At 56.4% G+C, this 26,809-nt stretch overlaps 8 protein-coding genes across 8 annotated transcripts; 2 read left to right on the top strand and 6 right to left on the bottom strand.

The window, feature by feature from the left end:
* Positions 1–176: 176 nt before the first annotated feature.
* MYCTH_2311519 (uncharacterized protein) lies at positions 177–886 on the bottom strand (the record flags this gene model as incomplete). The annotated part of the gene is made up of 1 exon (XM_003666598.1): positions 177–886. A coding segment is annotated over exon 1 (206 nt), but the record flags the coding sequence as incomplete, so codon positions are not given.
* Positions 887–1,241: 355 nt separating this feature from the next.
* MYCTH_2311520 (uncharacterized protein) lies at positions 1,242–2,290 on the bottom strand. Its single transcript, XM_003666599.1, has one exon. The coding sequence runs from the start codon at positions 1,739–1,741 to the stop codon at positions 1,358–1,360; it is 384 nt and encodes a 127-aa protein (XP_003666647.1). The 5' UTR covers positions 1,742–2,290; the 3' UTR covers positions 1,242–1,357.
* A 1,637-nt stretch (positions 2,291–3,927) lies between these two features.
* Positions 3,928–6,297, bottom strand: MYCTH_2311521 (uncharacterized protein). The gene is made up of 2 exons (XM_003666600.1): positions 5,549–6,297; positions 3,928–5,477 (listed from the first exon to the last, which is right to left on the bottom strand). The coding sequence occupies exons 1-2, from the start codon at positions 6,018–6,020 to the stop codon at positions 4,078–4,080; spliced, it is 1,872 nt and encodes a 623-aa protein (XP_003666648.1). The 5' UTR covers positions 6,021–6,297; the 3' UTR covers positions 3,928–4,077.
* Positions 6,298–10,851: 4,554 nt separating this feature from the next.
* MYCTH_97015 (uncharacterized protein) lies at positions 10,852–13,593 on the bottom strand (the record flags this gene model as incomplete). Its single annotated transcript, XM_003666601.1, has 3 exons — positions 10,852–10,907; positions 11,253–12,400; positions 12,461–13,593. 3 exons carry the CDS (start codon positions 13,591–13,593, stop codon positions 10,852–10,854), a joined length of 2,337 nt encoding a protein of 778 aa, XP_003666649.1.
* A 405-nt stretch (positions 13,594–13,998) lies between these two features.
* Positions 13,999–15,812, bottom strand: MYCTH_2311525 (uncharacterized protein). The gene is made up of 3 exons (XM_003666602.1): positions 15,321–15,812; positions 15,002–15,261; positions 13,999–14,947 (listed from the first exon to the last, which is right to left on the bottom strand). Exons 1-3 carry the CDS (start codon positions 15,540–15,542, stop codon positions 14,356–14,358), a joined length of 1,074 nt encoding a protein of 357 aa, XP_003666650.1. The 5' UTR covers positions 15,543–15,812; the 3' UTR covers positions 13,999–14,355.
* A 145-nt stretch (positions 15,813–15,957) lies between these two features.
* MYCTH_2311528 (uncharacterized protein) lies at positions 15,958–17,285 on the top strand. The gene is made up of 2 exons (XM_003666603.1): positions 15,958–16,452; positions 16,509–17,285. Exons 1-2 carry the CDS (start codon positions 16,198–16,200, stop codon positions 17,076–17,078), a joined length of 825 nt encoding a protein of 274 aa, XP_003666651.1. The 5' UTR covers positions 15,958–16,197; the 3' UTR covers positions 17,079–17,285.
* Positions 17,286–18,353: 1,068 nt separating this feature from the next.
* Positions 18,354–21,662, top strand: MYCTH_2311529 (uncharacterized protein). Its single transcript, XM_003666604.1, has 2 exons — positions 18,354–18,852; positions 18,917–21,662. Exons 1-2 carry the CDS (start codon positions 18,655–18,657, stop codon positions 21,653–21,655), a joined length of 2,937 nt encoding a protein of 978 aa, XP_003666652.1. The 5' UTR covers positions 18,354–18,654; the 3' UTR covers positions 21,656–21,662.
* An 866-nt stretch (positions 21,663–22,528) lies between these two features.
* MYCTH_2311535 (uncharacterized protein) lies at positions 22,529–26,015 on the bottom strand. Its single transcript, XM_003666605.1, has 5 exons — positions 25,734–26,015; positions 25,556–25,653; positions 24,052–25,183; positions 23,322–23,988; positions 22,529–23,209 (listed from the first exon to the last, which is right to left on the bottom strand). Exons 1-5 carry the CDS (start codon positions 25,884–25,886, stop codon positions 22,620–22,622), a joined length of 2,640 nt encoding a protein of 879 aa, XP_003666653.1. The 5' UTR covers positions 25,887–26,015; the 3' UTR covers positions 22,529–22,619.
* Positions 26,016–26,809: the final 794 nt, after the last annotated feature.

Consider the following 26,809-nt stretch of genomic DNA (forward strand, 5'->3'; position numbering starts at 1 on the left):
GCGAGCATCAGCCAGAATTGCACGGTCTTGTGTTAGTCGCCTCGAGGGGTGGTCCCTGACTACTATGTAGTTATCCTTTCTTTGCCGTCCGAAATCATCTCCGGGGCGGAAACAATACGAGAGTTTTCCATCACCGCGAATGGAGATACTGGCTGAGGTGAGTTCTTTGAAACTGCGGCGTTCGTACGTAGTTTTGATACCATTATCTCTATTCGCTCTCTCTACTTCTCCATCGCTGGTGCTTCTGCAGTGCTTCGGATCGCAGACAATATCCCTCAGTAGCCCCCCTGTCAACTATCCTCAGCTGCTGCCGAGGTTGCCTCCAACGCTATCTGCTCCTCTGATCCCGGGTCCAAAACCTGAATATGAAGTCCCAGCTGGCGAATTGCGTGCGCGTGCGATAAAACGGCATGCCCCTCCAGCAGCTGCCGTTCTACCGTGAACCTCAGCTCATCGGCGTTCAGTCCGCTCTGCCGAGCTGCAGCAGCCCTCCAGGCCATGATAACCCTGTCGCTCAAGTCACTCTCCCCTGCCCAGGTCGCCTTCCAGGTGATAGTGGCGTGATATTTTGGGCTTGCCCTTGCCCGCTGGTATCGAAAAAGACCGGCTACCTGCGGTCTCCCATTCCAAATCTCCAGCGTCTTCAGTTTGCGCATATTCCCAATCGGGACGCTCGCGCTAAGCAACAAGTTCTCTCGCTCGGCAGGATCCGCGTTCGGGGCCAGCAGCTGCGACGTCAGCGACAGCGACTCGAGTGTGTACCAGGTCCAGTAGCTCTAGTCAGGGCTTGAAGGCCACGCTCTGAAGAAGTCCCTGGCGTCAGCCATGAATGCAACTGTAACGTGCTGAAGTCCGCGGGACACGTCCGCCAGCGTTCGGCCGAGGGAAGCGTTGGGATCCCGGGTTAGCTTCACAACGTCCGCCACCACAGGAAAACGCAGCTCCGCCTCAACCGATCGGGTTGCGCCATCGTCGAAATCCTCAAAGAGTGTCAGGCTCCTCAGGGATGGCGGGAGATAGCGGCGGAGGAGAAACTCGTGCCCTGTGCCAGGTCAGCCGTTGACGGTATAAGCCGTGTAGACTCAGATCCCCCCCCCCTCCCCCCCCCCCCCCCCGGGCATCTTCCCCTTCTCCTCCTTCCCCGTCTGCGACGACAAAGTGGTATTCTCCAAGTACTCACGGTTGTCAGCGTCCTGTTGCTCCAGGGCCGGCCACTCTCTCCAGAACTCAAGGGTCGTGGACTTGAGGCAGGTGAGCGCACTGAAAATGTCTGCCGGACGGTACGTCAGCGGCCCATTCCTAAATTCGGGAGCGAAAGGGTTGTCCCCGTAGCCATAGGTAGCCGTAAAAGACCCCATCAAAACCCCATCAAAAACAGGTTGGGTTCGGGCGTACGTGCGTATCCTGTCGGGGTCATCCGGCGACGCGTCTGCCGTCGCACCACGAGACGGTTGATGATCTCGACTGGGGGAAGCATGCAGCTGAACTCGACGGGCATGGCACCGCGCCCGAACAGTCTGCGGATGGCTCCGACCTTCCTTGCCCACCTAGGGTTATGGTCTCGATCATAAGCAGGCCGTGGCGGGCCGCTCCCGGAAGGCTCAGAGTTGGGCAGCGTTCCGGAGTCGAGCACCGCGTCAAAGTCGAAGCTGCTAAAGGCGTGCTCACGGTCGCTTGGCGAATGGATGCTGATCTCGAGCGTGAAGCCGTCACCAGAGTAGCTGATGGACCAAAGGACCATGATTCTGAAGAATTCCGAGATGGCTCGCTCAGTGTCATCCGTGTTCTTCCCATGTGTGAAGTTGCTCTCCGGCTGGCAGCAATGTTCGCAGTCGTAGCGGTCGAGCTCGATGCGAAGCCAGATGTACTCGATCCACCGTGCCGCATCGCGTCCGAGTTTGCGCAGCTCGTTGAAGTCGTGCTGGGTGATGGTCAGTTTGCGAAAAAGCCTGGGCTGGAAGAAGGCACGCCAGCCCGAACAGACGAGGGTGTAGCTAGTCAGACGTCTCTTTGCGCCGCCTCGGTTGATGTTCCTGCCCCAGCCGTTTGTGGGATCCTCGGCGACGTATTCAAGAACATGATGCTGCAGCTCGACAGGTAGCTGTGTCTAACATGCTTGGCCGAGTTCCGGACGGCGCACCAGCTCCAAGTCCATGAGTGTCGAGAGCCCAAGAAATGTGAATAAACGGGGGATGATGATATGGTGAGAAAAGGAATTAGCATTCAGGTGAGCAAGGGTTTCCTATCGATGCATTCGCGGACCGACGCGAGTTGACCGCTACCAGGTACGGTACATCGGCCAAATAGGATGATTTGGGTGTGTGTAGTATGGGATAGGCTTGGTCGAGGCTAAGTGGAAGTGCCATTGAAAGGTCCTCCGTTCCTCCCTCACGCTGGTCAGGTGGGATTCCGCTCTGGGCCGAGAGCTCTTTCCCTCACCATGCAATCTCGGTGTACATTGGGACTGAACGAGTCGACGGGACTCTGGTAACAGTAACTGCCAGAATGCTGAATCAGTTGCTTGATTTTCGATTTCAGTACTCCTACCTTGTAGTTGGCTGCCTTCTGAGCGGCTTTGGCCGGAGCTCGAAGAAATCCGGGGCGCGACTCATCAAGGTATGTACTACACCTACTCGTTACATTCCTCTGTAGCTCTAGCGTTTTGGCAAATTTCGAAACTCGCAAAGAGTTCTTGAAAGATGCCGACTCTTGGGTGGGAAGGTGCGTGGATTACAAACACAATACACTGCGACCTTGAGCGACCTTGCATTGGCCACTACATGAACTTGACCCCCAGTTTTTCTGCTGCAGCAGGGCCAGAAGTCCTGTTCACGTTGGAATGCTCAGGTCAATGGCTTCGAGAGTCCCGTCTTGATCTTGATGCACGTGAACCGGTAACTGGAAAGGCCTCGGGCCAACGGGAGTGCATCCGCATCTTTGCAAGTCCATCCATCCATACCCGAGAAACCTCATGAGCCGTGCTTCAGACCGATTAACGACCTGCTATGCCCGAATACGGTGATTGCAAGATAAGGTACCAACGTAGGTACTGTATGTAGGTACATACATAGTACGTATGTACAGTATATATAAGGTACATAGGTCGGTGCCCGTACGTGCGCCCGATAACTAACGGGAGACGTAAGCGTCATAATCCGTACAAGATAACTAGCCGGGCACCCGACCCGACTGCCGTCCCAAGCGGGAGGTACCGAGACCCATCGTCAACCCATCCCCCACAGAACCGACAACTGCATCCCGCGCCCGCATGGCGCCTGCATGCATGCCGTCCCTTTGGGGCATGGGAGTTCTCAGGAGAGCAACCCTGAGGCGGGCGTGGGGGCGATTCCGTAATCCAGGCATCTAAACCCCTGCCGTCTTATCTCCTGCACCACTCAAATGCGCGATATAAGAGTTGCGGGTTTCCTGACTTTCTGCGAGTTGAGATCAATTAATCATCTGAAAGCTATGACGAGTATCTTCATTTGAGTACCAAGTACTTCAACCGTCGACCCTCTCAAATAATACATTTTCAAACCAGACATCCTGTCCATCGTTCATCCACCCCCTTGGCTGGGGGGTTCGTCCTTGACCAGGCGCAGCAACCACGTGAATAAAACAAACGATCACCAAACCTTCCACACGCTGTTTTCTGCTTGCTCATGGATATGCGATTGAACACGAAACGCGAAATGCCTTTGCCGCTCCGTCCCAACTGCGCCGATGTTACCTTTTTTCTTCTTCTTTTTGATCCCCGATAAAATTTGTGCTTCATCATGAGACGTCCCCGGTTTTTCACGCTCGTCCAAGAAACTCCGAGCAGATGCAAAGCGCCAGAGCCCCTATTAATAAGGAAGAGGAAGACACAACGCGCTCCTGAAACTCCATCCCAGTCAAGCCGGACTCGGTCGCCAGAGAAGAAAAAAAACAAAACGCCAAAGGAAGAAAGAAACGCCGCTCGGTTCGCTTGCCATGGTATTTAAAAAAAAGCCCGGATCAATGACGAAGAGCAGATGCAGCTGACAGGATGAGAGAATAACGACGCCGTGAATAACACAACCAGATCGAAACAGCGCTTCAGAGCTTTCGCGAAAACATGAAACTGCCATACATGCCTCCGACCTCGGCATGAGCAACGGGTATCTTCCTCATTCCCCACGACTCGGCACCCATCTTCCAACTGCGGCGGCCGTCGTCTCGCGTAGCAGGACCCGAGCCGTGGCTCTTGCTGGGCTGCCTCACCAGCCAGCCGCGGCTGCCGCACTCGGACAGGTGCCAGCCGATGCGCTGCAGGGCGGTCGTCGACTTGCTAACGCGCCGGCAGACGTCCTCGGCGAGCTCGACGACCTCTAGCGGCTCAGAATACGACTTGAGGATGGCGCAGGAGGTGCCGAAGAGGTACACCATATCCAGCTCCTGGCCCCAGAGGTCCGAAAGGTCAATGTACCGGAGCGTGTGCGGCACCCAGTCAACCTGCATCGCCACGTCATCGCCGTCCTCGTCAGGTACGAGAAGTCGGTTGACATCACGTAGCGTCAAGGACCGGCCCAAGGCGAGTTCCTCCAGGTGCTTAGTCAACGGCCGCAGCAGGTCAATGTGCGACGCCGTCATCTTGCTGCCCTTCAGGTTGAGCGACCTGAGCGTCCTGGGAAGGAGCGGGAGGAGCTCGGTGATGTGGTCGGCGTCAAAGGTCTGATGGCTTCGGGCATCCGTCGCCAGACTCAAGAATTGCAGCCCCTTCGCGGCCGGGTGGTTCGCCAGGAAGTCGATCACGTTCCGGGCCGACAGCAACGTGCACTTGGTGAGATTCAGATGCGTCAGGGTGGCGGTTGGCGGGATGGAGGCCAGCGCCGCGTCAGTGACACGGGTGCCGGCGACGTCGAGGTGCGTAAGCCGGGCCAGCCGGGGCAGGATGGTCTCGAACACGGACGACGGCAGCGTCAAGCACTTGTGCAGCGACAGCCGGCGCACCGTCAGCTCCTTGGGCCAGTTGGGCGAGAGGATCGACACAAACGACTCCTTGAACGAGTTCGACGTGCAGCCGCAAAAGTCGAGGGCCACTAGCTGGGGGAGGCCCAGGAAGAGCTTCTGTAACACGGCCGGATCCAGGTCTCCGTCGATGTACTCCTGCGCGAGGAACTCTTGGAGATACGGGGTCAGCTCCAGGCACTGGAGCAGCGTCTCCGACGTCAGGTTGCGTGCCTTTGAGCGCTCCGCAGCCGTCAGGAAGAGCTGATTAGGGTTGAAGTGGCAGAAGTCTAGCCGCCGCACGATGGTGCCCAGGTTCGGGTGGGCAGAGATGTGGGCTAGAAACTTCTGAAAAATTCGAGAGTGGGGTATCGTGATTTTGCTGTACAGGGTGCTAAGGGTCGCGACGTGCAACGTCCTGGACGTCAGCAGGAGCGACATCAAGTCGATATTGCGCCTTGTGACGCCATTGGGAGGCACGTCAAGAGCAAGGAGGTTGATGATGGCGGCTGGGACGAAGTGTTAGCCTCCCGAGACAGGAAAAGCACGGGGGACGCGAAGGGGAAGGACGATGGCTTACTCAATATCTCTGTCGGCAACCGCTCGATCGGGGCTTCGCCGGGTCTGTTCTGGCCGCGCTTAGTCGGGCGAGTTGGGTTATGACTGCTAAAGACCTGGTTCAAGACCTGAAGATCACCAAAGCTCTTGCTGGCGAGCTTTCCCTTGACCTGGATGGCCTTCCATCCTTGGAAGGTTTCGGCCGGGGTCCAGTAGCCGAGGAGCTTGCTGTTGGGCTGAGTGATGGGAGGCTGGAACCGGGCCTGGATCATGTTGATGCCCCGGGCCGACGTGCTAGAGGAGCTCGGGTTGGCGGACGAAGGAGGGGGCGGTGTGTCGTCGATGGCCTCGTCGCTATCGACTCCGAAGTAGGACGAGATCTTGGACTGGGAGAATGTTTGGGGGAGCGTGTTGTCGTGTTCACGGATGGACGAGAAGGAAGAGCGAGAAACTCGGTCCGGGGTCGAAGGCCGGGATGGCTCGTCGGCCGCCATGGCTTTGTAGTCTGCCGTGCACAGAACAGGTTGCAGACGACCTGCCTGTGGGCTTGGCTTTGAGACCGCCATCGGGTGGAGGGCCAGGGGTTGCTGGCGGATGGACCGGGGGGGGGGGGTGGTTGTGGTTGGCGTGGTCTCGGGACAGAATTGGTGGGCGGTCAGGTGCGCGATGCAGCAGCGGGATGGCGACAGGCTGGCCGGAAGGGAAGGTGATGGTGGATGACAATGACACGAATGGGTCCGTGATTCGATGCGGAGCCAAGGTCTGGGGTACTTTTGATCCAGGCTTGCCGGGCAGTGGTCTGGTCTCTCAAGGACCCGGAAGGAAGGCGGATGGCGCCGGTGTCTTTTTCTATTAGTCAAGGAACCAGCTTGTTAGGTAACAGGAAGGTTCGCGACGCCACGGTGCGGGGAAGATGCGAGCTCCTTAGGTTTCGGGTCCGCAATTTGATGGTAGGTGCTTGATCGCTGGAGCAAATTTCAATTCACCCGAAAAGGGGAAATGAAATCCAGGTCCTGCACCGAGCGTAGAGTGTGAAGGCAAGAGGTACCAACTGCTGAATTCTTTTTGTGTGTCCTGCGGTTGATCGCAGAGCGGCAGCGAGGCCCGACGCACGGTACACAACGGCGCTGGTTAGTATTCGGAATCGGACTTCGAGTCAAGCGACAAGGAGTCCGCGGAGAAGATGATGGTTCAATGTGCTTGCTTGTCGGTGTTGATGCTGTTGCACGTTGCACAAACGCAACAATGCTAAGAGGTGGATGCGAGACAATATCCCGACGAAGGAGAGAACATGGGTTTAAAGCATGCATATAAAATTCGGAGACGTCAGGCCCACCTCAGGTACAGGCCGAGGAGCGAGCCGCAGGATGGCGAGAGGTGTCAGGCTTACGAAGGACAAAGAAGGATTTCCGGGAAGGGACACAACCGCTGTGTGCGGACTACAAGTAAGTATATACATTGGGCAGTTATCGACATCGAACGACGGTTCAGGCAACTAGTTGGCCACCTCCAAAAAAGAGTTGCTCCGCGGGTAGCTGCGCTTCGACCACGCGCTCACGAAAAAAAAGAAAGCAGCGATACCCTGGGAAGCGTCAGATGGAGCTTGTTCTCCGTACTTCGTATGCTATGGCACTTTCAAGAGCGGCAGCCAGTCAGAGAGGTTCGGGGCCAAATTTTTCGCCTGGGCGTGCACTTCCATGTGCAACCCTTGGAACCGGTGCAAACCCCATAAAACCTGAAAGCCCGCCCCTGCCTGGCCAGTTGATGAATTCCGCGTAGCCGCTGAGTGTAAGAGGAGGAACAGAACAGCAAACGCGCGAAACACCGAGCAATTGACGAAATTTGTTGACGGGGCTCGATTCGTTGGGCCGGGCTGTGGTCTGACCCTGGTCCATTGCCACCCTCCCAAGAATCGAACCGAGCTTCCCCATGACACGCCATAACATCATGCTGCATGGCGGCAGGTAAGCCACAGCGGGAGCTTTAAGATACGTAATGGTTTGCAGCTCTCCACCGGCCCAGTCAGAGGTTGCAACCCCGACATGCAGAAGAGGTCTGTGAAGGATGAGAGCATGTCTGGCGACGACCACATCCAACACTTTCCTTGGCCCTCCAATGCAAATTTACGGATCAACCTTCCCTCCCTTCCCCCCTCCTCCCTACGGAGTGGTGGAGTACATACGTTTCCTCTGTCGATGGGTACGAAGCAGTACCCGTATTGCAGCGATCAATGACCATTGAAATGCATAACCGTTGATCTTGCCTAATCAATGAAACCCACAAGACCTGCGGACGCCCAGAAAGTCTTTACGACCAGACCTACAGGGTATATTGGGTTTGTTGATGGCCTCGATGAGAGTGTGGCGTTCGGGTCCCTTTTCCGACGTGAACGTCATGGAACTACTTCGTAGTTCCTCCCTAGTGTAGCTTGCCAGGCATCGGGCAGGCGGGCCAGCCGAGAGAGCAATGGCCGCATCCCTCTCAACATTTACGCAGCGCATTCCCCAAGCCGTCTTGTCTCCGACCCTCGTTGTCCGGCGAGCTCCAGAGCTCTGGTCTACGCAGTAGTGCTGCCTCCTCATTTCTGAGCCAAGGCGAATATCATAAGTCAAAAGTTGTTCACGTGGTTCCTGATCACGGGGGCCATTGGCGCTCGGCCCAGGCGCGCCGAGACTTAGTGTGCTCGTAGTTACAGTACAAGCAGTGTATGCGGGCAAGGGTGAGCGAGTCCGGGGGAGCCGCGTGCAGCCGCGCCGCGCTAACCAGCCTACAGTACCTTGATCCCTGCTGCAGCCCTGATGAATTTTTGTCCCTGCGCCAAACTTCATTTTTGTCTTTGGTGACCCTTGTCACCTTGACGTTCGAAGATCCGATGGACCAATCTGAATCCAATGTCTCATCGTCGCGACTGGAACAGACCGGCAGCTTGTTGAACCGATCTCCGACCTTCAGCCCGTACACGGGTAGTGTATACACTCATCCAGACACGACAATACCTGGACGCAATAGCGCAATAGAGACGGGAAGTAGCTCGTGTGCGGCTCGAAAGCAGATATCAAGTAACTACCTACGTACCTAGGTATGTACAGTGGGGTCAGAAAAGTGTTTGCCCACCCACTTTTTCCACCCTCTAACTTCAAAGACATACAGAACACGCAAAACAGGGCCAAACTGCCACCAAATTGATATTACAACTACGGCTATTTCAGTAGTTGATTAGGCCACCTTTGATTAAGCCAAAAGGTCTATCCTTTTCTTTATATCTATAGCCAAATTGACCAGGAATTTAATAGGTATTTGGCTCTAGACTTCCTATAATATTGTAGTCATCTGAGCCACTGTCTTAACCTGATACCGCCTGTCAGAGATTTTTATCTTCATCCAATGCCAGATATTTTCAATTGGACTAAGGTCTAGGCTCTGTGGTGGCCACTGGAGTAGCCGAAACTTGGTGAACCTCGGTAGCCCTCTTTAATAGTTAAACAAACCTCCTATAGTAATATGTTACCCTATCCTCTTGTAATTGTGCTCCGGAGTCATATATTGACCTTATCGTGTTATGGAAAGGAAGGAAGTATGGTATGAAGATCTGGTTGGTATATTCAAGTCGGTACCCTAGGGCAGGGTGGTATAAGTGATTTGAGGGTATCTATTTGGTTAGTTCTTATATACTATAGAAGGTACCAGACGGCTCGGTCATCTAACTTAAAAGGTCTTCTAGATCTGGGCTTTGATTGGAATGGTTTGTCGGCTCTGTTGGCAAGGTTGCGTTTAACTTTCGAGACGGTGTAGTTAATAGTCTGTTTTGACAAGCTGATATAGGCTGCAGTTGTACCTCCTTTCAATCTAGCCAAATGGAGGCCGTAAACTAGGGATCGCTAGGCTTCTGTAAGTTCCTGGTAAGTAGTCTTTGACCTGGGAGCCATGTTATAGTATTAAAGAGGAGGTTGAAGATAGAAAAGTTGGTATAGCCGTCATTGAAGTTAAAGAGGGGTAGTTAGTTGAGCTGATTTGGAAGTGGATTACCAGGGTTGAAGTGGGCAAACACTTTTCTGACCCCACTGTACAGTACATACATACAATCTCTGTGGACACACAAAAACTACACCGCAGCAATACCGAGTAACTTACTCGACTGTATCCGCACACCAGTAACTTAATCCGATAAAGCGGGCAATTGTCTCAAACTCGAGAGGCAACGACTAGAAGTTGAGACCCTTGATCCGTTTTATTTCCAAATGCTGTTCATTTCGCCAGCAAACCACCTCAAAAGTTCTCGGCAGGGGGAGATGAAACTCAACGTGGTATTTCCAAGTTCTCACATGATCACACACTCTGCAGGCCACTCTCGCCAAACTGTCCATCCCGCCCTTGCTGATCAGCCTTTCGGGGAGCAAACAGACTGATCGGCGGATGCCGCGCTTCGCCAAGCAAAACAGCCAAGTCCAGACGGAGCTCCCAGTGATCCGTCTTCATGGTGTTACGGGATCCGTCTCATTCACAACAGAAAATAGGGAAAGCTGGACACGTTGCCAAGAGGCAATCTTAAAAACTAACTAACGTTATACAATTACGCAGGCTCGTGTCTAGTAAAATTTCACTCTGCCGCCTACAAACACAGCATTCCGGGCATAGTTATACAAATTACTGTGCAATACAACCACACACGCATCACGCAGCACATGGAAGATGATGGAATGCTTGCAGTTGTACTTTGTACAGCTGCGCCCTACCCTAGCTCAACCAAGGAGAAGGAGAGCACCTACGGGAAAGATTCTCTGGCTTGGAAGGGAAGGAGTGTGGACGATTTCATCGTGACAGAGACACACTCCGCGATGGTGTGTGTGTGTGTGTGTGTAACAACCCATACCCAAAGACAGGACGCCAAAGTCTGCCCAACGACAGACGAGTACCTCGAGCCGGCGCAGGAGTGGAATACGCATACATTGGTTCAGTTTCCCTGACAAGAAAGTGCCTAGAAAGTACAGTTCCTCAACCACCCGCACCGGCAACCAGCCTTTTACATTGATGCCCTAAACAAAACGTCCGAGTGTCCTTCTCTACACGCCTAGACTCCTAGAAACGCCGAACCAGGTGCCAAACACAGCGATCGCTGCCCTCGGAAATGCAAGAATAACCATCACTGCAACGGAAGGACAAGGCCGTGAAAGCGGCACATCAAGAGCCGTGTAGAGTTCGGCTCGGGCCGAATAAGCGGCTCAGGAGCCATCAATACGCACGATCCCAAAAAGAAGAAAGGGAGTAAGGCGGAGAAATTCTGGGGTGAGACAGAGGGGGGAAGAAGCGATGAACGAGAGGATGGGTCTACCTCCGCTCGGTGATCTTCAACCTCTTTTTGCAGTCCTCGCAGTACCATTTAGCTGCAAGCGATTCCGTTAGCGACTGACATGAAATCCAACGGCAGGAGGAGGCATGGAGCAGGCCTGGATCACAAGGAAGCCCATGGAAAGCAAAGAAAGCAGGTGAAGCAGGAGGAGAAGAAAAAAAATGAAAAGAGGACAACAAGCCAAGAGAATTGCTGTAGCCATGCCGATCTCCGCCAACACAAGCTCAATAACAAAGGGCAACTAACCCCTCTACGCCGGACCTCCCAACCTGTACAGGAACAAGAGATGTAGGTGGGTGAAGAAGAGCGTAAAGGCGAGAGAGAAGGCGAATAAAGGAAGCGAAAGGGAAGGGGGGGAGGGGCAGAATGAAGAACTCACCATTTCCCTTCGGCGCGACCTTCAACCCGACACATTCCAGGTGGAACCACTCGCGCGGACACCCCTCGCCGTCACAGGCCACCATCTCGCCGTAGCTGACCTGGTTACAGTAGCAGTACACGTCCTCGTCGGCCACGTCCTGGTCATCGTCCTCGTCGGCATCGTCTTCGTTCTCAGCCCCAGCCCCGGCTTTTCTTGCCCCCGCGTTGTTGTTGTTGCTGGTGTTGCCGGTGCCGCCGCTACTACTGCCGCTGTTTGCCTTGTCTTTCCTCCCCCCAGAAGCGGCAGGCGTAGTACCACTAGCGCTGACGCCGGGCCCTGAGCCGCGGTCTCTGTCCCTTTCTTTATCCTTCCCCGCTGCTGTTGTTGCCAACGCCCCCGAGGACGATGTGCCGGCGGAAGTAGACGAGGAGGAGGTGGCGGCGGCGGCAGCTTGGGCTACTGCCGTGGCTGACGTCGAGACGGAGGCGCCCTTCTTATGACTTCGCTTTGCCGTCGTGGTGTTGCTTTGATTACTCGCTGCTGTTCCTGAGGTGGCATTGTTGGCAGAGTTCTCTGCGCCGCGCGACGGCCTGGAACGGGATGTCGTGGCTGATGAGTTCGACGATGCAGCCTCGGCAAACGTCGAGATAGCGGGGGTGGAAGGCTTGCTTGCACGACCGCTCTTCGTCTTTACCCCCGAAGCTGGTGTCGACTGGGTGCCGAGGGCGGCCGCCTCCTTGTTAGACTGGGCCGGCTGCTCGTCCGTCTGTCTGGCGGAGTTGTCATCATTGTCGTCTTGTGCGGGCTCCGGAGCGGATGGCGGTTCCTCTGTCTCGGTCTTAAGCGGGCTCGGCTTGTTCATGATGGGAACAGTCGCTTCTTTTTGAGTCTTAGAATCCGTGCTTGTTTTGGCTCCGTTGCTTGGTTGGGCAGGATCAGGAGTGCCCTGCGAGTTTCCACTCGGCTTGTTCGACGCGACCGATGGCAGACGCTGTCGTGAGTTATCAACATTCGAGTGCGTAGAGTTTTGGCGGGCGCGAGACGAGGCAGGCCTGGAAGCTGTGGCCGACGGGGCAGGAGAGGCCCTTCCAGGTTTGACAGGGTCGGGCAGTGCCCCGACGACGGGGGAAGAGGTGACGGACGGCGACATGGCGGCGTTAGTCCTGCTGTGAGTCTGTCAGCGGCGACAGCAAATCAACTCACAGTGGCAGCCATGGGAAATTTACCTCTTCTTGGCCTGGCTGCTTGACGTAGGAAGCGCCTTGCGTTTCTTGTTTCCACCCTCTGGAGCTGGCGTCTCCGTGGGACTCGTCGTCCCCCGTCTTGTCGAGTTTGCGCCAAATACCGAGCCCATCGCGCGCTCAGCAGTCGCCCCATTCGACTTGGACTCGGCTACCTTGCGTCTCTTGCTGGCCGAGGCCCCCCCCGAAGGGGCAGAGGTAATGCCGAGACCCACCGGCCCATGGTCGGGGAGAGGCTTCCTCGACTTGGTCCCCTGGGCCCTCTTTCCGGAGTCTTGCACCTTGTCGCTGTCGGCATCGGCAGCTTGGTTTTTGGCGTTCTTCTTGGCAGCTATCGCCTGCTTCCTGTCGCTGCTGCGAGCGGCGGCCTCCTCGGCCAGCGCCTGGGCAGCAGCGGAGAGGGTCGCGGCGCCTTCGCGGCGCGACCGCTCGGCCTGTTTGTCGTTTGCTTTGGCCTGCCTGTTTTCCACGTATGCCCAGTGGGTAGCGCTGCCCCATTTGGCCTCCTCGCTGAACTCGGCTTCGAGATGGGGCCAGATGTCTTCAATGCGAGCCAGCTGCTTCTGCAAGGCGTCATTGGCAGTAGCAAGAACATGATTCTTCTCCTCCAGCGACACTAATATTTCTTGTATTTTCAGCGCCGTGTCGCGAAACAAAGTGCGGCGAGGAATGTTGGCGGGATCGAACACGCTGCTGGTTGTGGCATCGGAGGGCGGCGCGGCCGGATTGGCCGGGCCCGTGGTGCTCATGGGCGCCGATACGGACGCGGTGCTGCTCAGCGCGTCATTGACCGGCCTGGAGAGGTCTGGGGGCGGCGTGTTGAGGGCGTCGTGGAGGAGCTGGAGGAGAGCGGCTTCCGGCGCGAAAATCTTGGCGTCGACCTCCTTGAGCAGTGTGAAATGCCGAACTAGTTCTCTGGGGAGAGCCGTGATTGCATCGGCAAAGTGTGTGACCCCGGGCAGGATATTGATGGGCTGCTCCGAGGCAGGAGCGCCAGCCAGCGGGTTGTTGCGATTGAGAGAGGATGTGCGCGGTGGATTGACTCGCGTCTGGCGCACCGGCTGTCTGCGGCTCGAACCAGTGACGCCTTCAGGCGCTGGTGGCTTGGCGGTCTTCATGGCCACGGAAAAAGAAGGGGGGGGGGGGGGGGGGAAGAATCGAAAACACGGCGTCTGCTTGGCTATGGTTCGGAGATCGCGGTTTGAGGGACGTAGCGGGAGGCGGAGAGGGAGATGGCGGCCAAGGAGTGGCTGATCGCGGTCTCGATTGGGAAGCTTGGGAGGACACCGGGTATGAGGGTTGGAATCAGAAGTTACGTCGAAAATATGTCGGCATGCGAGGGCATGATTCGAGTCCGTAGGCGCGTTGGTGATCACATTCGACGCGGTGTGTTGCTCTGGGAGATCGAAGCGGGAAGGGGGAGGGGGAGCGGTCGAAGAATGCGTGGGATCTTTCCCAAGCGCTGGACCAAGAGGGCAGAACAACCGGAACTGGGACCCGCAGCGAGCTTTCTGCTTGTGGGGCTGCCCTTGATAGAATGCCGAGACGTCACCGCCTTTGGGCCAGCAGATAAGATAAGATTAAGAAAACACGCGAAACAAGAATCGGGACATGCGCCTGTATCTTACTGTATACGGACGTACATCGGATATGTTCTCCTCTTACATACGGATTACAGTCCAGCTAATCTTTTTGTATGTCCATTGAAATGTATGTACAAGAACGCACCAAATGCCATATTTTCTCACCAGTGCACGCGACATGCCTTGAATATATGAGCAATATGAGAGTTATCCGATTCGCTGCCCAAACGCCTTCGCCTAGTTGTATAACGTCTATGCAGAGTTGGCCTCTTAGGTCTGATTCAACATAGTACACCATCACGCCTGCTTCACTCGCCTCCGCGGCCGTTCGTCCCTGGCCTTCTGCTTCTGGCGCCACTGCCACTCGACCAGAACTGGGAGAAAGTTCCACAGGTCAAACTCGGGCCAGAAGCACTTGAGGAAGAAGATTTGTGTGTCCTGATGGCACTGCCACAGCATGAAGTCGCTCAGACGCTCGACGCCGCTAGTGCGCACAAAGATGTCGAGGGGCGGACAGTCCGCTGTGTACAAGTGCTTGTCGATGGTTTCCGAAGTGATGGTCTCCGCATTAGGATATATAGCCACCGCCTCCTCGCCATCGATGCCCTTGACGGCTGCAGAGTCGGAGTGTAGCGTAGTCGCAGTCGACACGGCGTCGTCCTGGTCGTCCGAGTGTATCGATGTCGGTGTCGGTGACACCGACTCCCTGATCGGCTCGAGCACATCCGGCTTTCCTGCCTGCTTGGATAAGATCTTTTGGGTGATTCGGCTCTGCGAGAAGGGCGTGCTGTGGGGGCGAGGAGTGGTTGAGTACTCCTCGACGGTGGTCCGGATCGCCGTGGTCATCTCTTCCCTTGACGTGTAGGGGAAGCAGATGTTGAGGACGCACCTGCGGCTCGTCAGCCTAAACAGCTCTTTCCGGCGTTATCAATGGTCTCCTTACTCTGTGTTGTTCTGAGTGGCCGCCATCGCCCTTCCCACAACCTCGAGGACGTCTGGAGGGATCAAGTCAAGGCGGCCCAGCACCCTCACACTCGCGCCATATCGGTCAAGCAACTCTCCGTGCTGTAGGAGTTGTTCGAGTTTAACTTTCGCAAGCTGCATAAGCCCGTCGACCTCGTATTTTGGGCGGTGGAAGTTCTCGATGCTGAAGGCGTAGACCGTCACGACTTTGACGCCGCATTTGTAGCAGACCTCGAGCACCTGCACAGCCAAATCATCAGCTTGACCGTCAAGAGATGTCGGAGAGGAGGCTAACGTACCCGAGCAAGAGCCTCAAATCCGAGATGATGGCCTTCGATTGTCTCTATCTTGTGGCTCCGCGCATACCGGCGGTTGCCGTCCATCTCGAAGGCGACATGGCGTGGGATGGGCCCCTGAGAGAGCGCGCCGATGAGGGTTGAGCGTAGGCGGTTGAGGGCCCATTCTGCGGGGGGCGAGCTCAGAAACCAGCTGCGTAACCGGGAAAGGTACAGATCTGACATGTCGGTGGCCTTTTTTTTTATTGTTTTCTTTCTTTCCCTTCCTTTTGTAATGCGTGATGCAGAGAGGCCTGTGCTGCGATAAGGAGACCCAAAGACGAAATTCTGATTGCGAAGGATTATTGGCGTGTTAGGAAACAGTTGCCATCATGGAATCACTGGGCGTGCAGACGAGAGGTCCCAAGTAAGACGAGCAGGCTGAGAAGTGGTCTGCCAAGGGACAGATAGTGGCTCTGCAAATGACGAGTCTCATTGCGTATCGTGGGAGCTCTTGCGCTTCTCTGGTCGGCGGTCGGTGTGGATCCTTCCCTCCCATTCAATCGGCCGATGTCATGGGGACCCGCAGTGAGAGTGGAGCCGCTCTTACCAGGAACGAGCTGGAGCATGTGGCATCGCGTCGCTGCCATTCTGGACACAATCGCAACTTCAACCCGCACGCTGTCGTCAATGAAACTCAGAGTCTAAGAGAGCAATTTCAACGACCACCATCCCCCCAAATAACGTCAAAACTCTACTCTGTAAGTGGAGTTTGAATAAATACCAGCGGTCGTGGCTGGCGTGTGCCCGGTCGCAACCTCGGGAGCGTTTCGTCATCCTTTGGATTTTGGAGACAAAACCATGTCGAGGTAGCAGTCGGCAGGGGAGACGCACCGCAGAAATGTCGTTTGCAAGCACGCCAGTGACACGCACTCTGGTGCTGGGGTTAGTTGGATCCTCGATTGCGGCCAGTTTGCTCGACATCAAGCACTACTTTTACATCTCAGTCGGCACGCACATACTGCAGTACGGCCAGACGTGGCGGGCGTTAATATGGCAACTGTGCTATACTAACTCGTCCGAGGTGCTCTTTGCCGCCATGACTCTGTACAACTTGCGGGTCGTGGAGCAGCAGTGGGGATCGAGGAAATACGCGGTATGTAACGCTGCTACCTTGAATCGAGGTTGTGCCCGTCAGCTAACGCTGGACAGTCGTTTATCCTGGTATCAGGGCTTCTCACGTCCATCATCCCGCCTGTCATCTTAACCACCATTCTACGGCCCCTGAGCTGGGGAATCTTTGACTTCTTGCCGGCCGGCCCGACACCTATCATCTTTGCTGTTCTGGCCCAGTATCATGCCATGGTCCCCCACATCTACCAGTACAAGGTCGCGCTCTCCACGCGGGCCCCAAGCAACAACGACGAAGACTCCGGAGTGACGTTTTCGGACAAGTCGACGAAGTACTTGTTGGCGCTCCAGCTGGCGCTGTTCCAATGGCCAGGCTCGCTCCTTGGGGCCGGAATTGGGTGGTTGGTGGGACAGGCTTGGCGCAGTGAGTTGCTGCCGGGCGCCTTGACACGGTGGCGTGTGCCGGGATGGGTTGTGGGGTTGAGGACTCCGAAGAGCAGCGAGAGGTTTGAAGGGATGAGGAGGAGGCTTGAGAGTGAAGGAGCGTCGTCTGGGGCTGCTTCGGGGGCGCAGCAACAGGCCGGGGTTGACGGCAATAGGAGGAGAACCATGGCCCAGCAGCTTCTCGATGAAGCCCGCGGCGCGTTCTGAGAGCAAGCCCAGCACAGTTGTGGTGGCCAGCTATTGGGGTTTCGGGTCAAGTTTCTGTTGGAGATTTATGTTTGACCTTACGAAATTGACCGGCAACACCATGTAATGTCCAAAGGGACATCATGCAACGAATTGCAGGGCAAATCACATCATATGCGGACGGTGCAGCGGGGTAGGGAGTAAACTTGAACAATTCTTTTATTAGAACCCCAAAGTCCGGACTCAGCATGCGGTCTGTGATGTACTGATAAGATGCAGCAAACTGAAATCAGCCACAACTGGTCGCGCAGAAATTCGCAGCAGATGAACGCCCAGCTTACGCACTCGGTGGTCGCTGGCATGTGGTCAGCTAACTCCGCCACAACATGACAGTAAAACAGGCCAATTGCACAAAGCAAGAAATTCGCTAATGGGTGTCAACTCGGTCTCGAGACACATCTCATGGCGAAGTTATCATTGTTCCCCGGTGCTCTGGCACGTCCAACAGCACCACACGATCGAGTACGTAGCAAATAGAATCTTGTAGTGTATGTACATACATGTACACATTGATCCATAGTGTAATACACTGTGGACTCTGTTACACGATATGTAACTACCGTATGGAATGCACTCTTACTTGTAAAATTACAACGGGCATCGACCCTACTTGCCCCCAGACGCCAAGACTAGGCGCCTGAAGGGTGTCCTGTCCATTGGCTGGCTCAGCGACAAGCTCGCGGCTTCCCGTTGTCCCGGATCTGTTCTTACGCAGCATGGTATGTATGTACCGTAGAAGGAGCGTACTGCGATTGTAATATGACATACGTTTACTCCAAGCCGCTTTGTGAATCTGGCAGTTTTCATAGAAGCTGACATTACGTACACCAAGTATCTGACAGAGTGCATACACACCTGTACGCGCTGATTACAGATCTCACTACGGATGCCTGGTAAGAAGACTTCTTACAGCGCCTCCCAACACGAAAAAGGGCACTAATGGTGCTGCGGCCGCTGGACTTACGCAACACTTGTACCGGGTTTTGAGAGTCCATACCACGCACAAAGCATCCTGCACTCGGTCTGCACCTAAGCTTCCGTTCCATCGCCAAAGAAACCAAACCCGAGTGGCTGCCTCCCTCGCATTTTCAAGTACGGAGTAATCCGTAATCCCACGTGCAATCGTTGGCGTGACCCTGGTGCAAGGGTCCGACGGAAGATCCACTCTGAGCTACCTTCTGCGTCCGGAATAGTGTTGGACATTACCACCTTCTTCCGTTCCTGGTCTCACGCGCTTGCTCCTGAAATCGAACCCCGTCAATTCCACCATACTTTGCCCAGCGCTCGCTGCAAGCCACCCGGATCGCAGACGCGTCCCAAACCACGACCACACGCATTTCGCCGCATTTATCGTTACGCATGGGTCCATAGGGCGGTTGGAAACGCTCAGCGCCGTGCAACCTCCAATCCGGGGAGCTGAAGAAGAGAAGTCCTTTGGGCTCCAATCGGACGCTTTCGCGACATGCACTTGTGCTGAGCCCAACCACATACATATATATAAGCACAACGCTCTAGTTGCGCCTTCTCGACACACACGATGGACAGCGCGACGATGACTATTGGGGCCCCGGCAGGAGGGCCTCCGGGGCGGCCTGGGAGTCCATTTAGTTCGTCAGGGAGATTGTCTTTTCCTGATGTGCAGTCCGTCGTGATGCCTACGGGAAAGGCGTTAGTGGAAGGGTACAGGAAAGACATTCTCAATGGCTTCGAGCAGGAGAAACCGACATATAATCCTGTACGAGCTTGTCCCCCCAGCTCTGCCGTGTCTTTGGGGTCGTCTAATTGGACTTGATGCACAGTTGAGCGAGAATCGGCCGCAGAGATCCGCCCACGTTGATCTGAAAGACCCGATCCAGGTACATTTGCTGACGGAAACAGCCCTCTCCGACAGCAAGGCCTACGAGATATTGTCGCAAGAAGAGGTGGACGACTTGAAGAAACAAATTCAGTCACTGTCGATGCGCATCGAGCAGGCCCGCGCGAACCTCGCAATCCAGACCAAATACCGCGATGCTGCGATATCCATGGCGAGGCTCTACATGCCATCCAAGGCTGAGGGCAAAAGGAAGAGCTTGTTGGGTAACCGCATGAGCGACTCTGCCAAGGAGGCGGAGATGGAAAGGTTGGCGAGCGAGCGCCGCTGCGAGGAGCTTGCCGCGGAGCTGTTCTCGCTAGAGAAGCGTCTGATGGAACCGCAAAGGCGGCTGCTCCAGCACACGGCTGGCATCTTGCAAATGACACACCGCGCGTCTGCTAAGAAGTCCGGCCAGGTGCCTGTCGGGCCTATGATGAACGGCATTCCCGGCAGTCCGGAGAGCCTCTACACCTACACCAACACCCGCAACAGCATGGAGATCCCCCAAGATGACCTCAGCTTTGACAGGGGTCTCTACCTCCCTCTTGAGCAGGCCGACGGCCCGCCAGCGCTTCCCCGGAAGAACCCTATCGAGATACCCCTAAAATCACCTATCCGCGAGCAGAACGCTCAGCTGAGAGAACTGCGTGAGGAGGTGGAGAAACTGAGAGAGGAGAACGAGCGGATTCTGGAGGAAAACATGCAGCTGAAGACGGCAGAACAGCAGCTGCGCGAGGACCAGGCATTCGCCAGGGATGAGATCTCACGGCTCCAATCGAGGGAGCAGCAGCTCGTGGAAGAGCACGCCAGGGCCGTAGAGGAAGCCTCACGAATGAAGGAGGAGACCAACCGTTTCCAGGACGCTGACTCTAGGCTCAAGGCCCTCGAGAATCAGATGACCGTGGAGATCGACGCTCTCCGGGCGCAGACCGCCGGCCAGCTTCAAGCCGCCTCAGACGCTGAGGCGAAACTTGAAGCCTTGAACCACAAGCTCCGGGATGTGATTGTGGCTTTCAACCCCACCAAGAACGAAGGATTTGATAGTCCCGATCGCGCCACTGGTTCCGGTGCGTCGCTCACCGGCCAGCTAGAGTACATGGAGAAAGCCCTGGCCGCTGCTGCGGAAGAGCAGAAACTGCTCGCAGCTGAAGTATCGGCATCATCCGCCGAGACTGCTGCGATCACGTCCTCTCTTAGTCACTTAGAGGCGTCGCTCGGCCACGCCAGCACGCGGTCTCAGGCTTTGATACGTCAGGTGTTGGACATGCTGCAGCAATCAAATCTCGATCTGCCGCCGCCCCCTGAAGGCAGCTTGGACGATCAACTCGGCTATCTCGAGCAAGCACTCGAGTCCCTCGGCTCGGAGCTATCCCGGGCACTCGAGGCGTCGTCGTCTGCTTCCGCTAGGAAGCAGGACATCGACCAGGTCGACGCAGTTCTCAGGGGTTTGTGGGAGATTATCCAGTCGGGCTTTGCTGAGATCGAGCAACAAAAGACAGCCCGCCGGCAAAACCGGGCCCTCGGCCAGAACGGCGGGGATGATGACGAGGAACTGTCGAGCACCGAGTTCGAGAGCGACATCAACGAGCCATACTCTTTGCAAGCCTTCTCAGCTAAGGTCCAGTGGCTGTATGCGCAGGTAACCGGTCTCCGGGAGCAAAAGTATATCCTCCAGCGCCAGATCAAGCAGCAGCGCGAGCTCAACAACCGCAGCGAGACCGAGAAAGACCTCGAACTAAAGGCAAAATCCGAGGAGCTCGAACGTACTCAGCATCTCCTCGACCAAGCCGAGCGCGCCGCCGCCGACGCGCAATCTCAGCTCGAGCAAGTGCTCGCCGACATGGACACGCTCCAGAAGACCACCGCCGCCAACGAAGCCGCCTTGGCCGCCTCAACGAAGACCGCCCAGGACCAGCTCCAAGCCCGCACCGCGCGCATTGCCGCCCTCGAGGCCGACGTGCGCGAAGCCGAATCCCGCCTTGCCACCGCCGAGGCCTCCGTGGCCGCCACCCAATCCCAGCTGGCCGAATCCAACACCGCCCGCGCCGCCGCCGAAGCCGAACTAAGCTCGCTCAGAGCCCAACTGACAAACGCCGCTGCTGCCGCGGACTCCGCCGCTGCGGAAGTCTCCAAGCTTCAACAGGAGTTGCAATCCAAGGATGCCGAGCTCGATCGCATGAACATGATGGTGGTCGAGCTCAAAACGGAAGTCACCGTCGCCAAGGCCGAGCTCGACGGGGCGTACGGCTCGCGCAAACAGCGCGCCGCCGAGGCCGCCGCGCTTTCCAACTCTTCGCAGTCCGAGGAGCTCAACAATACTATTACTCGCCTGCGCGCCGAGCTGGAGAATGCGCTGCGCGATCTCGAGGAGGTGACGCGCGACTCGATCGCGGCCGAGAAGGAGCGCTTGGAGATCGAGGCTCGGCTGGATCAGGTGCTCGCGCACAAGGAGGATTTGGAGGCGGAGGTGAGCAGGCTAGGCCAGAGGCTCATGCGCGTGCAGGAGGAGCTCGACCAGGAGCGTTTGAAGGCCGTCCCCAGCCCCGGGAGGGCCGGGATGGGCGCGAGTGAGTTGAGCAAGCAGTTCAGGGGCGTGATGAAGGAGGAGAGGCGGAAGTTCCAGGAAGAGATCAGGGTAAGCTCTGCTGTTTTCTTCTTTTTGCTGTGCTGCCTGCGTTGGTGAGGGGGGGGGGGACTATGAATGCTAATGATGTTCTGCTGCAGGAGGAACAAGCGAAGCGGAGAAGGCTCGAAGAGGAACTGCGCGCTCTGAAGCGAGGGCAGGGCGCCAGCACGGCGTCGATTGCCAGGGGAACCCTGAGCCCTAGGTGACAGCTTGGCCGATCAGAGGAGGATTGGGTCGGCCAAAAATGACTGGGGCTATATTGACGAGGCGAGGCTGCATGACATCGTTTTCACTTCATACCAGAGCAGTTGATCCTCTCCGACATTGTCGCTCGAGGCAACGCGGCTCGCCCTACAATTTTTTTTCTTCCTCTTCACTGAGCTGTTGGGAACTAGGTTTGCAAGTCCTGGCGAGTTCGTCTCCCCTACGCCTCGCTAGCCATGGCACAGAAGGGGGGGGGGGAGCCCTCGCTTGACGGCGCCGACCAGGAGCTCATGAACCTGTACTTCAAAACAACGGGCCTCGAGATCGGTCCCGTGTTTATATATAATTTTTGGAGAGCGTGTATGCATTGAGGAATAGAACTTTGAAGAGACAAGAGATACCTCGTTATGCTCATATTATTCTTTTTCTTTATCTCATCTCGACTGGGAAGTGTAGAGCCAGCACTTATAGATACGGAAGGTTAAGAAACTGAGAGAAGGAAACAGAGATGGCAGCAGCTTGTGTCGGGCACGGTATATTCCCTCCAAGATTCTGGTGGTTGGCAGCCATTCGCCTCAGAGACCCCTTTCCCACTTCGCGAGCTAGCAGGCATAGGAAGGTGGGAAGATCGTACATAATACAACGGGAGATATACCCTGCCCGAATAATGTAGAGGCCAGCCAACCATCCCTCTCATGGGTCACTATGCCACCCCCCCTTCCCCCCCCAGTGACCCACGTTTTCAGACTGACAAAAAAGGAGAAAAAAAGAGGCTACCTAGAAGACGGGATATGTGTGTGTGCATGTACAATTGAAACTACCCCCAGAGCGGCGCAGTCACCTCGACAGCCCTCTCCACCACGGCCCGCACGCGGTCCGCGAAAACGCGGTTGGCGCACTCGATCTCCAGCCCTTCCAGCCACACGCTCGCCTCCATCTTGTCGACCTTGATGCGCACGCCGGGCACGGGGATGCCGAGCTTGTGCAGCCGCGCCAGCTCGGCCCGCACTCGTCGCTCGTGCTCTCTCTGCTCCCCGTCGCCTTCCTCTTCCCCTCCCTCTTTCGCCTCCGCCGGTTTCGTCTCCTGATCCTCGCCGTCTGCCGGGGAGGAGACGTCCATCGGCGTCGCGCCGTCGGCCCCCTCTTCTTCCTCCTTGGGAGCGGCGGTCGGGGATGGCTTGACGGACTTGGACTTGGGAAGGGACGGGGACACGGGGGGTAACTTGGGCTCGGCGATCGGGGAGACGTTGTCGGCGCCGAACTGGGCCTCGAGAAACATCATTAGGCGCTCGAGTCGTTCTTCCGGGGAGAGGTTGGCGTGCAGATTGCGATTGGGGAGGGCGAAGGCGTCCGAGTCGCCGGAGGCCGGGGCGTGAGAGTGGGAGTGGGAGTGCTTGCTTGCGGATCCTGGTTCAGAGAAAGAGCGGTTAGTTGAAATCTGGAGAGGCAGAAAAGCCAACAGAGAAGACAGAAGGCGTTGGGAAAAAAAAAAGAAGGGGAAAAGCGGAGGGGTTCATACGCTTCACTGCCGCAGGGCTGCTTTCGATGCCGAGCAGGACGGCCATCACGGCGTCAGCGATGCCGTCGTTGAGCATGTTGCCCTCCCACTCGAGCTCTACCTCACCGCTAGTGCGATAGCGGACAGTCACGCAGCCCATGACCAGGTAGGCAGCAACAACCTCATCAATGGGGAACTCCTCGTCGGCATCCTCCATCTTGGTGTCGCCATTGCTCGGCCCGTCACCGTTGGCGGAGCTCTTAGGCTGCTGCTTGGCTTCCGGCAGCTCCTCGATACTGCCAAAGGTGCCCTCAAGGCCCCATTTGATCAGGTCGATACCCGCCGCGCTCAGCCTGAGCCGCTGCTTGCAGGCGATGGTGGTGGTCGTAAGACCAGCGTACTCGCGCAGGTCCTCGGGCGCCATCAGGGACATCTTGAAGTCGTTCTGGACGAGCACGCCGGTGATGAGTCGCGGTTCTTCCGACTCCGCCTTGGGCATCTTCATCGGCTGAGGAATCGACGCCAGCTTGCCCACCACCTTAGCCGTCTTATCCGTCTTGAAAGGGATGCGGAGCTCCTCGCAGTTGCGAGGGCTATAGACCTTGACCTTGTTCGTCTTATTCGCGTTCAGGGACAGCAGCTTGGACTTTAGGCGCATCATGTTATGCACCTCACCATGAACGAGAATCTGGATGCGCTCAAGTTAGTAACTAATCATTGGTAAAAATAATGTCGTAGCAAAAGAACTTACCACCACCGGGGCGCCAACCTCCTCGATGAACTCTCGGTTTTCCGTTCCATCGACGTGGGCGGCAAAAGAGAACTCCTGAACCGTGCAGCGACGGGGGATCATGACCTTCTCGGCGTCGCCGCCGGGGCCTCTTCTCCCCCCGGCGGAGCTCCTCGTCATGACGGCCTGGATCTGCTCAGGCTCCTGCATGATGTGCTTGGCCATGGTGCCCTCGACGCTGTAACCCGTGATAATCACGCCGTTCTTCTCGCTCGGAGCCCACCTCTCGAGCAGCTCCCGGCTGACGCCGTTCTGAAGCATACCGGGACTGGCAAGCATCACGCAGCCGCCCACATCCTCAAACCGGTCGATGCTCTTGAGCGAGCGGATGAACTTAAAGTCCCACGGCCCGCCCTTGCCGGCGCCGTCCCCCGATGCCTCCGCCTCGGCCATACGTTCTCGGAAGAGACGCTTGATGTTGTCGTTCATGGCGCCGACGTATGTCTGGTAGACAAGCATGCACTTACGGGCGAGGTTGCTCGCGTAGTAGATGGGGTATTTTTGGTACTCCTTGTGCTTGGCCCAGTACTCGTCCAGAATGAGCAGCAGCTCTTGGGCACGCCCCAGGGCAAAGACGGGCATCAGCACCCGGCCGCCGCGGTTCAGCACGCTCGTGATGGACTTCATCAAGGCTTGCTCCCTCTCTAGCCTGGGAACGTGGGAGGCGATACCGTAGGTCGACTCGGTGATGAGCACGTCAATCTTGACGCCCTTGGGCACTTCTGCGGACACCAGATGTCGATCTTGCTCGCGAGAGTAGTCGCCGGTGAACAAGATGTTGAGGCCGGCAATCTCGATCAGGAACATGGCGGCGCCCAGGACGTGTCCCGCCGGATAAGGGGTAATTCGAATCGATGATATTGTGTGTGTGGTATGGTAGTCGATGGCCTCGATCATGGGAAACGTGTTGAGATGGTCCTGCTCAGTGTACACGAGCTGGGTTGTCGGATTTGACGAAGTGTTGCCGACGCGCACGCTGTCCTGAATCAGCCACTTGTAGATGGCCTTGGTAGGATGTGTCATGAAGACCCGACCACGAAAGTTCGTTTTGGCGAGGACGTATGGCAGAGAAGCGGCATGGTCGATGTGAAAACTGTCCCAGTCAGTCATGGTGCACCCCGGTAACGGCGGCGGAAGGGGGGAAAGAGGAAAGAGACGATGAGGGCTGACGGGGTGCTTCACGGAGAGGCATGAAGTAGCCAAGTGGGCAAGCGAGGAGCAGCGGTTGGCAATGGGCGACAAAACATTGTATTTTGATTTCTCTGAATACACAAGAGAGGTGCATTTGATGATACATCATGCTTCGAAGGGCCAAGCCTCAAGGCCGCTTGCTTTGGCAACAAAGGCGACTTGACAAGTCCAAATGTTCAGCGGACCCGGTGAACCCGCCTCTACCTATAGTTGTCGCCCAAGCCAAACGCCGCAGGACTCGTGCTCAGCGTGAGATGTTACGCAAGATACTTACTGGCTGATGAGGAGCACATCTACAGTGCTGAGGTCGAAGTCATCAAAGAACGGCAGGGCTGCCAGTCCGTCGTATGCTGGGTGCTGGCCAGCATCAAGCTGTGAAGGGCGCATCTCATGTCAGCCAAACAGCCGCCCATCTCAGGGCTCCCCCTCGGAGGGAGTTGACAACAACGCACCATGACTGTCTTCCCCTTGTATTGGATGATGTGACAGGACCGGCCGACCTCGTTGCCGCCACCCAGACAAAGGAACATGAGTTCATCGGCCGGATCGACCGGCTCCTCGGGCGCAGCAGATGCCATGGCCGATGCCTTTCGCTTGGAAGCCATGGTGGCGTTGACGGGGTGCAGCGCAATCCCGGAGGAAGAGGGTTAGTGTGATTCTCAGCACGGCTTCCGAGGCAGGTCCGACGCGGGCCCCGGAGTAAGGGTCGACTTTCTGATGTTTCTAGTCAATCAGATGAGTTTGTCGCTGCAATATCATTCAATGCTGGGATCGCAATCTTTGACACTGCAACTCTTCAAAAATAATATTATGTTTCGAAAGAGGTGCTGGGTTCTCTCGCAGAAGGATAAGCCGAAAACTTAATGTCCACGGCGTCAATGGCAAGGTTGGTTCTGGTATCCAGCGAGCCCATTCAGAATGGGGAAAGAAAAGAAAAAAAAATTATCCAGAACAATAGGAAGCGTGGTGAAGGCAGCAAGTTGAATCAAGGTCAAAAAAGGCCGACCGCTGCGACCCTGCGGCTCTTTCCTTCTTACAACAGAGCGTTCGTTGCTCGCGAGTCGAGGCGCGCTCCAGAGAGCCAAGACCGAGACACGCCCCACCAGACTTAACTAAACCAGCAGAGGGGCCTAGCCTCCCACGTGACTGAGCCGAACGCGACAGACTCGACTGCGAGGGAGCTCCTTCTGATTTTGAACCCGACCGCAGAGAGTGAGAGATAGATAGCGTTTCCCGCCGCCGGCACTCGCTATCCCCATCAACAATACCGACCCGATAACCAGCGCGAGTGCTCCCATCCCGCACAGATCCGACCGATCCGACGTTGCGCCGTAGAGCGGAGGGAGAACCGTCGAATGGGCTGCGCGAAGGGAGCTTTGGCCGGCAACGCAGGGTGCGCCTGCCCGGGTCTGACTTGCTTGTGAAGAGAGGAGAGAGGAGGGCGACCGCGTGGCCATTTTCCGGGCTCGTAGGAATCGCTCACCGGTCCGGCGACTCGTTTCGACCTGCCGATTCTTCCACGAAAGTT

Source organism: Thermothelomyces thermophilus, chromosome 7 (genome assembly GCF_000226095.1).
Source record: "Thermothelomyces thermophilus ATCC 42464 chromosome 7, complete sequence".
NCBI lineage: Eukaryota > Fungi > Ascomycota > Sordariomycetes > Sordariales > Chaetomiaceae > Thermothelomyces > Thermothelomyces thermophilus.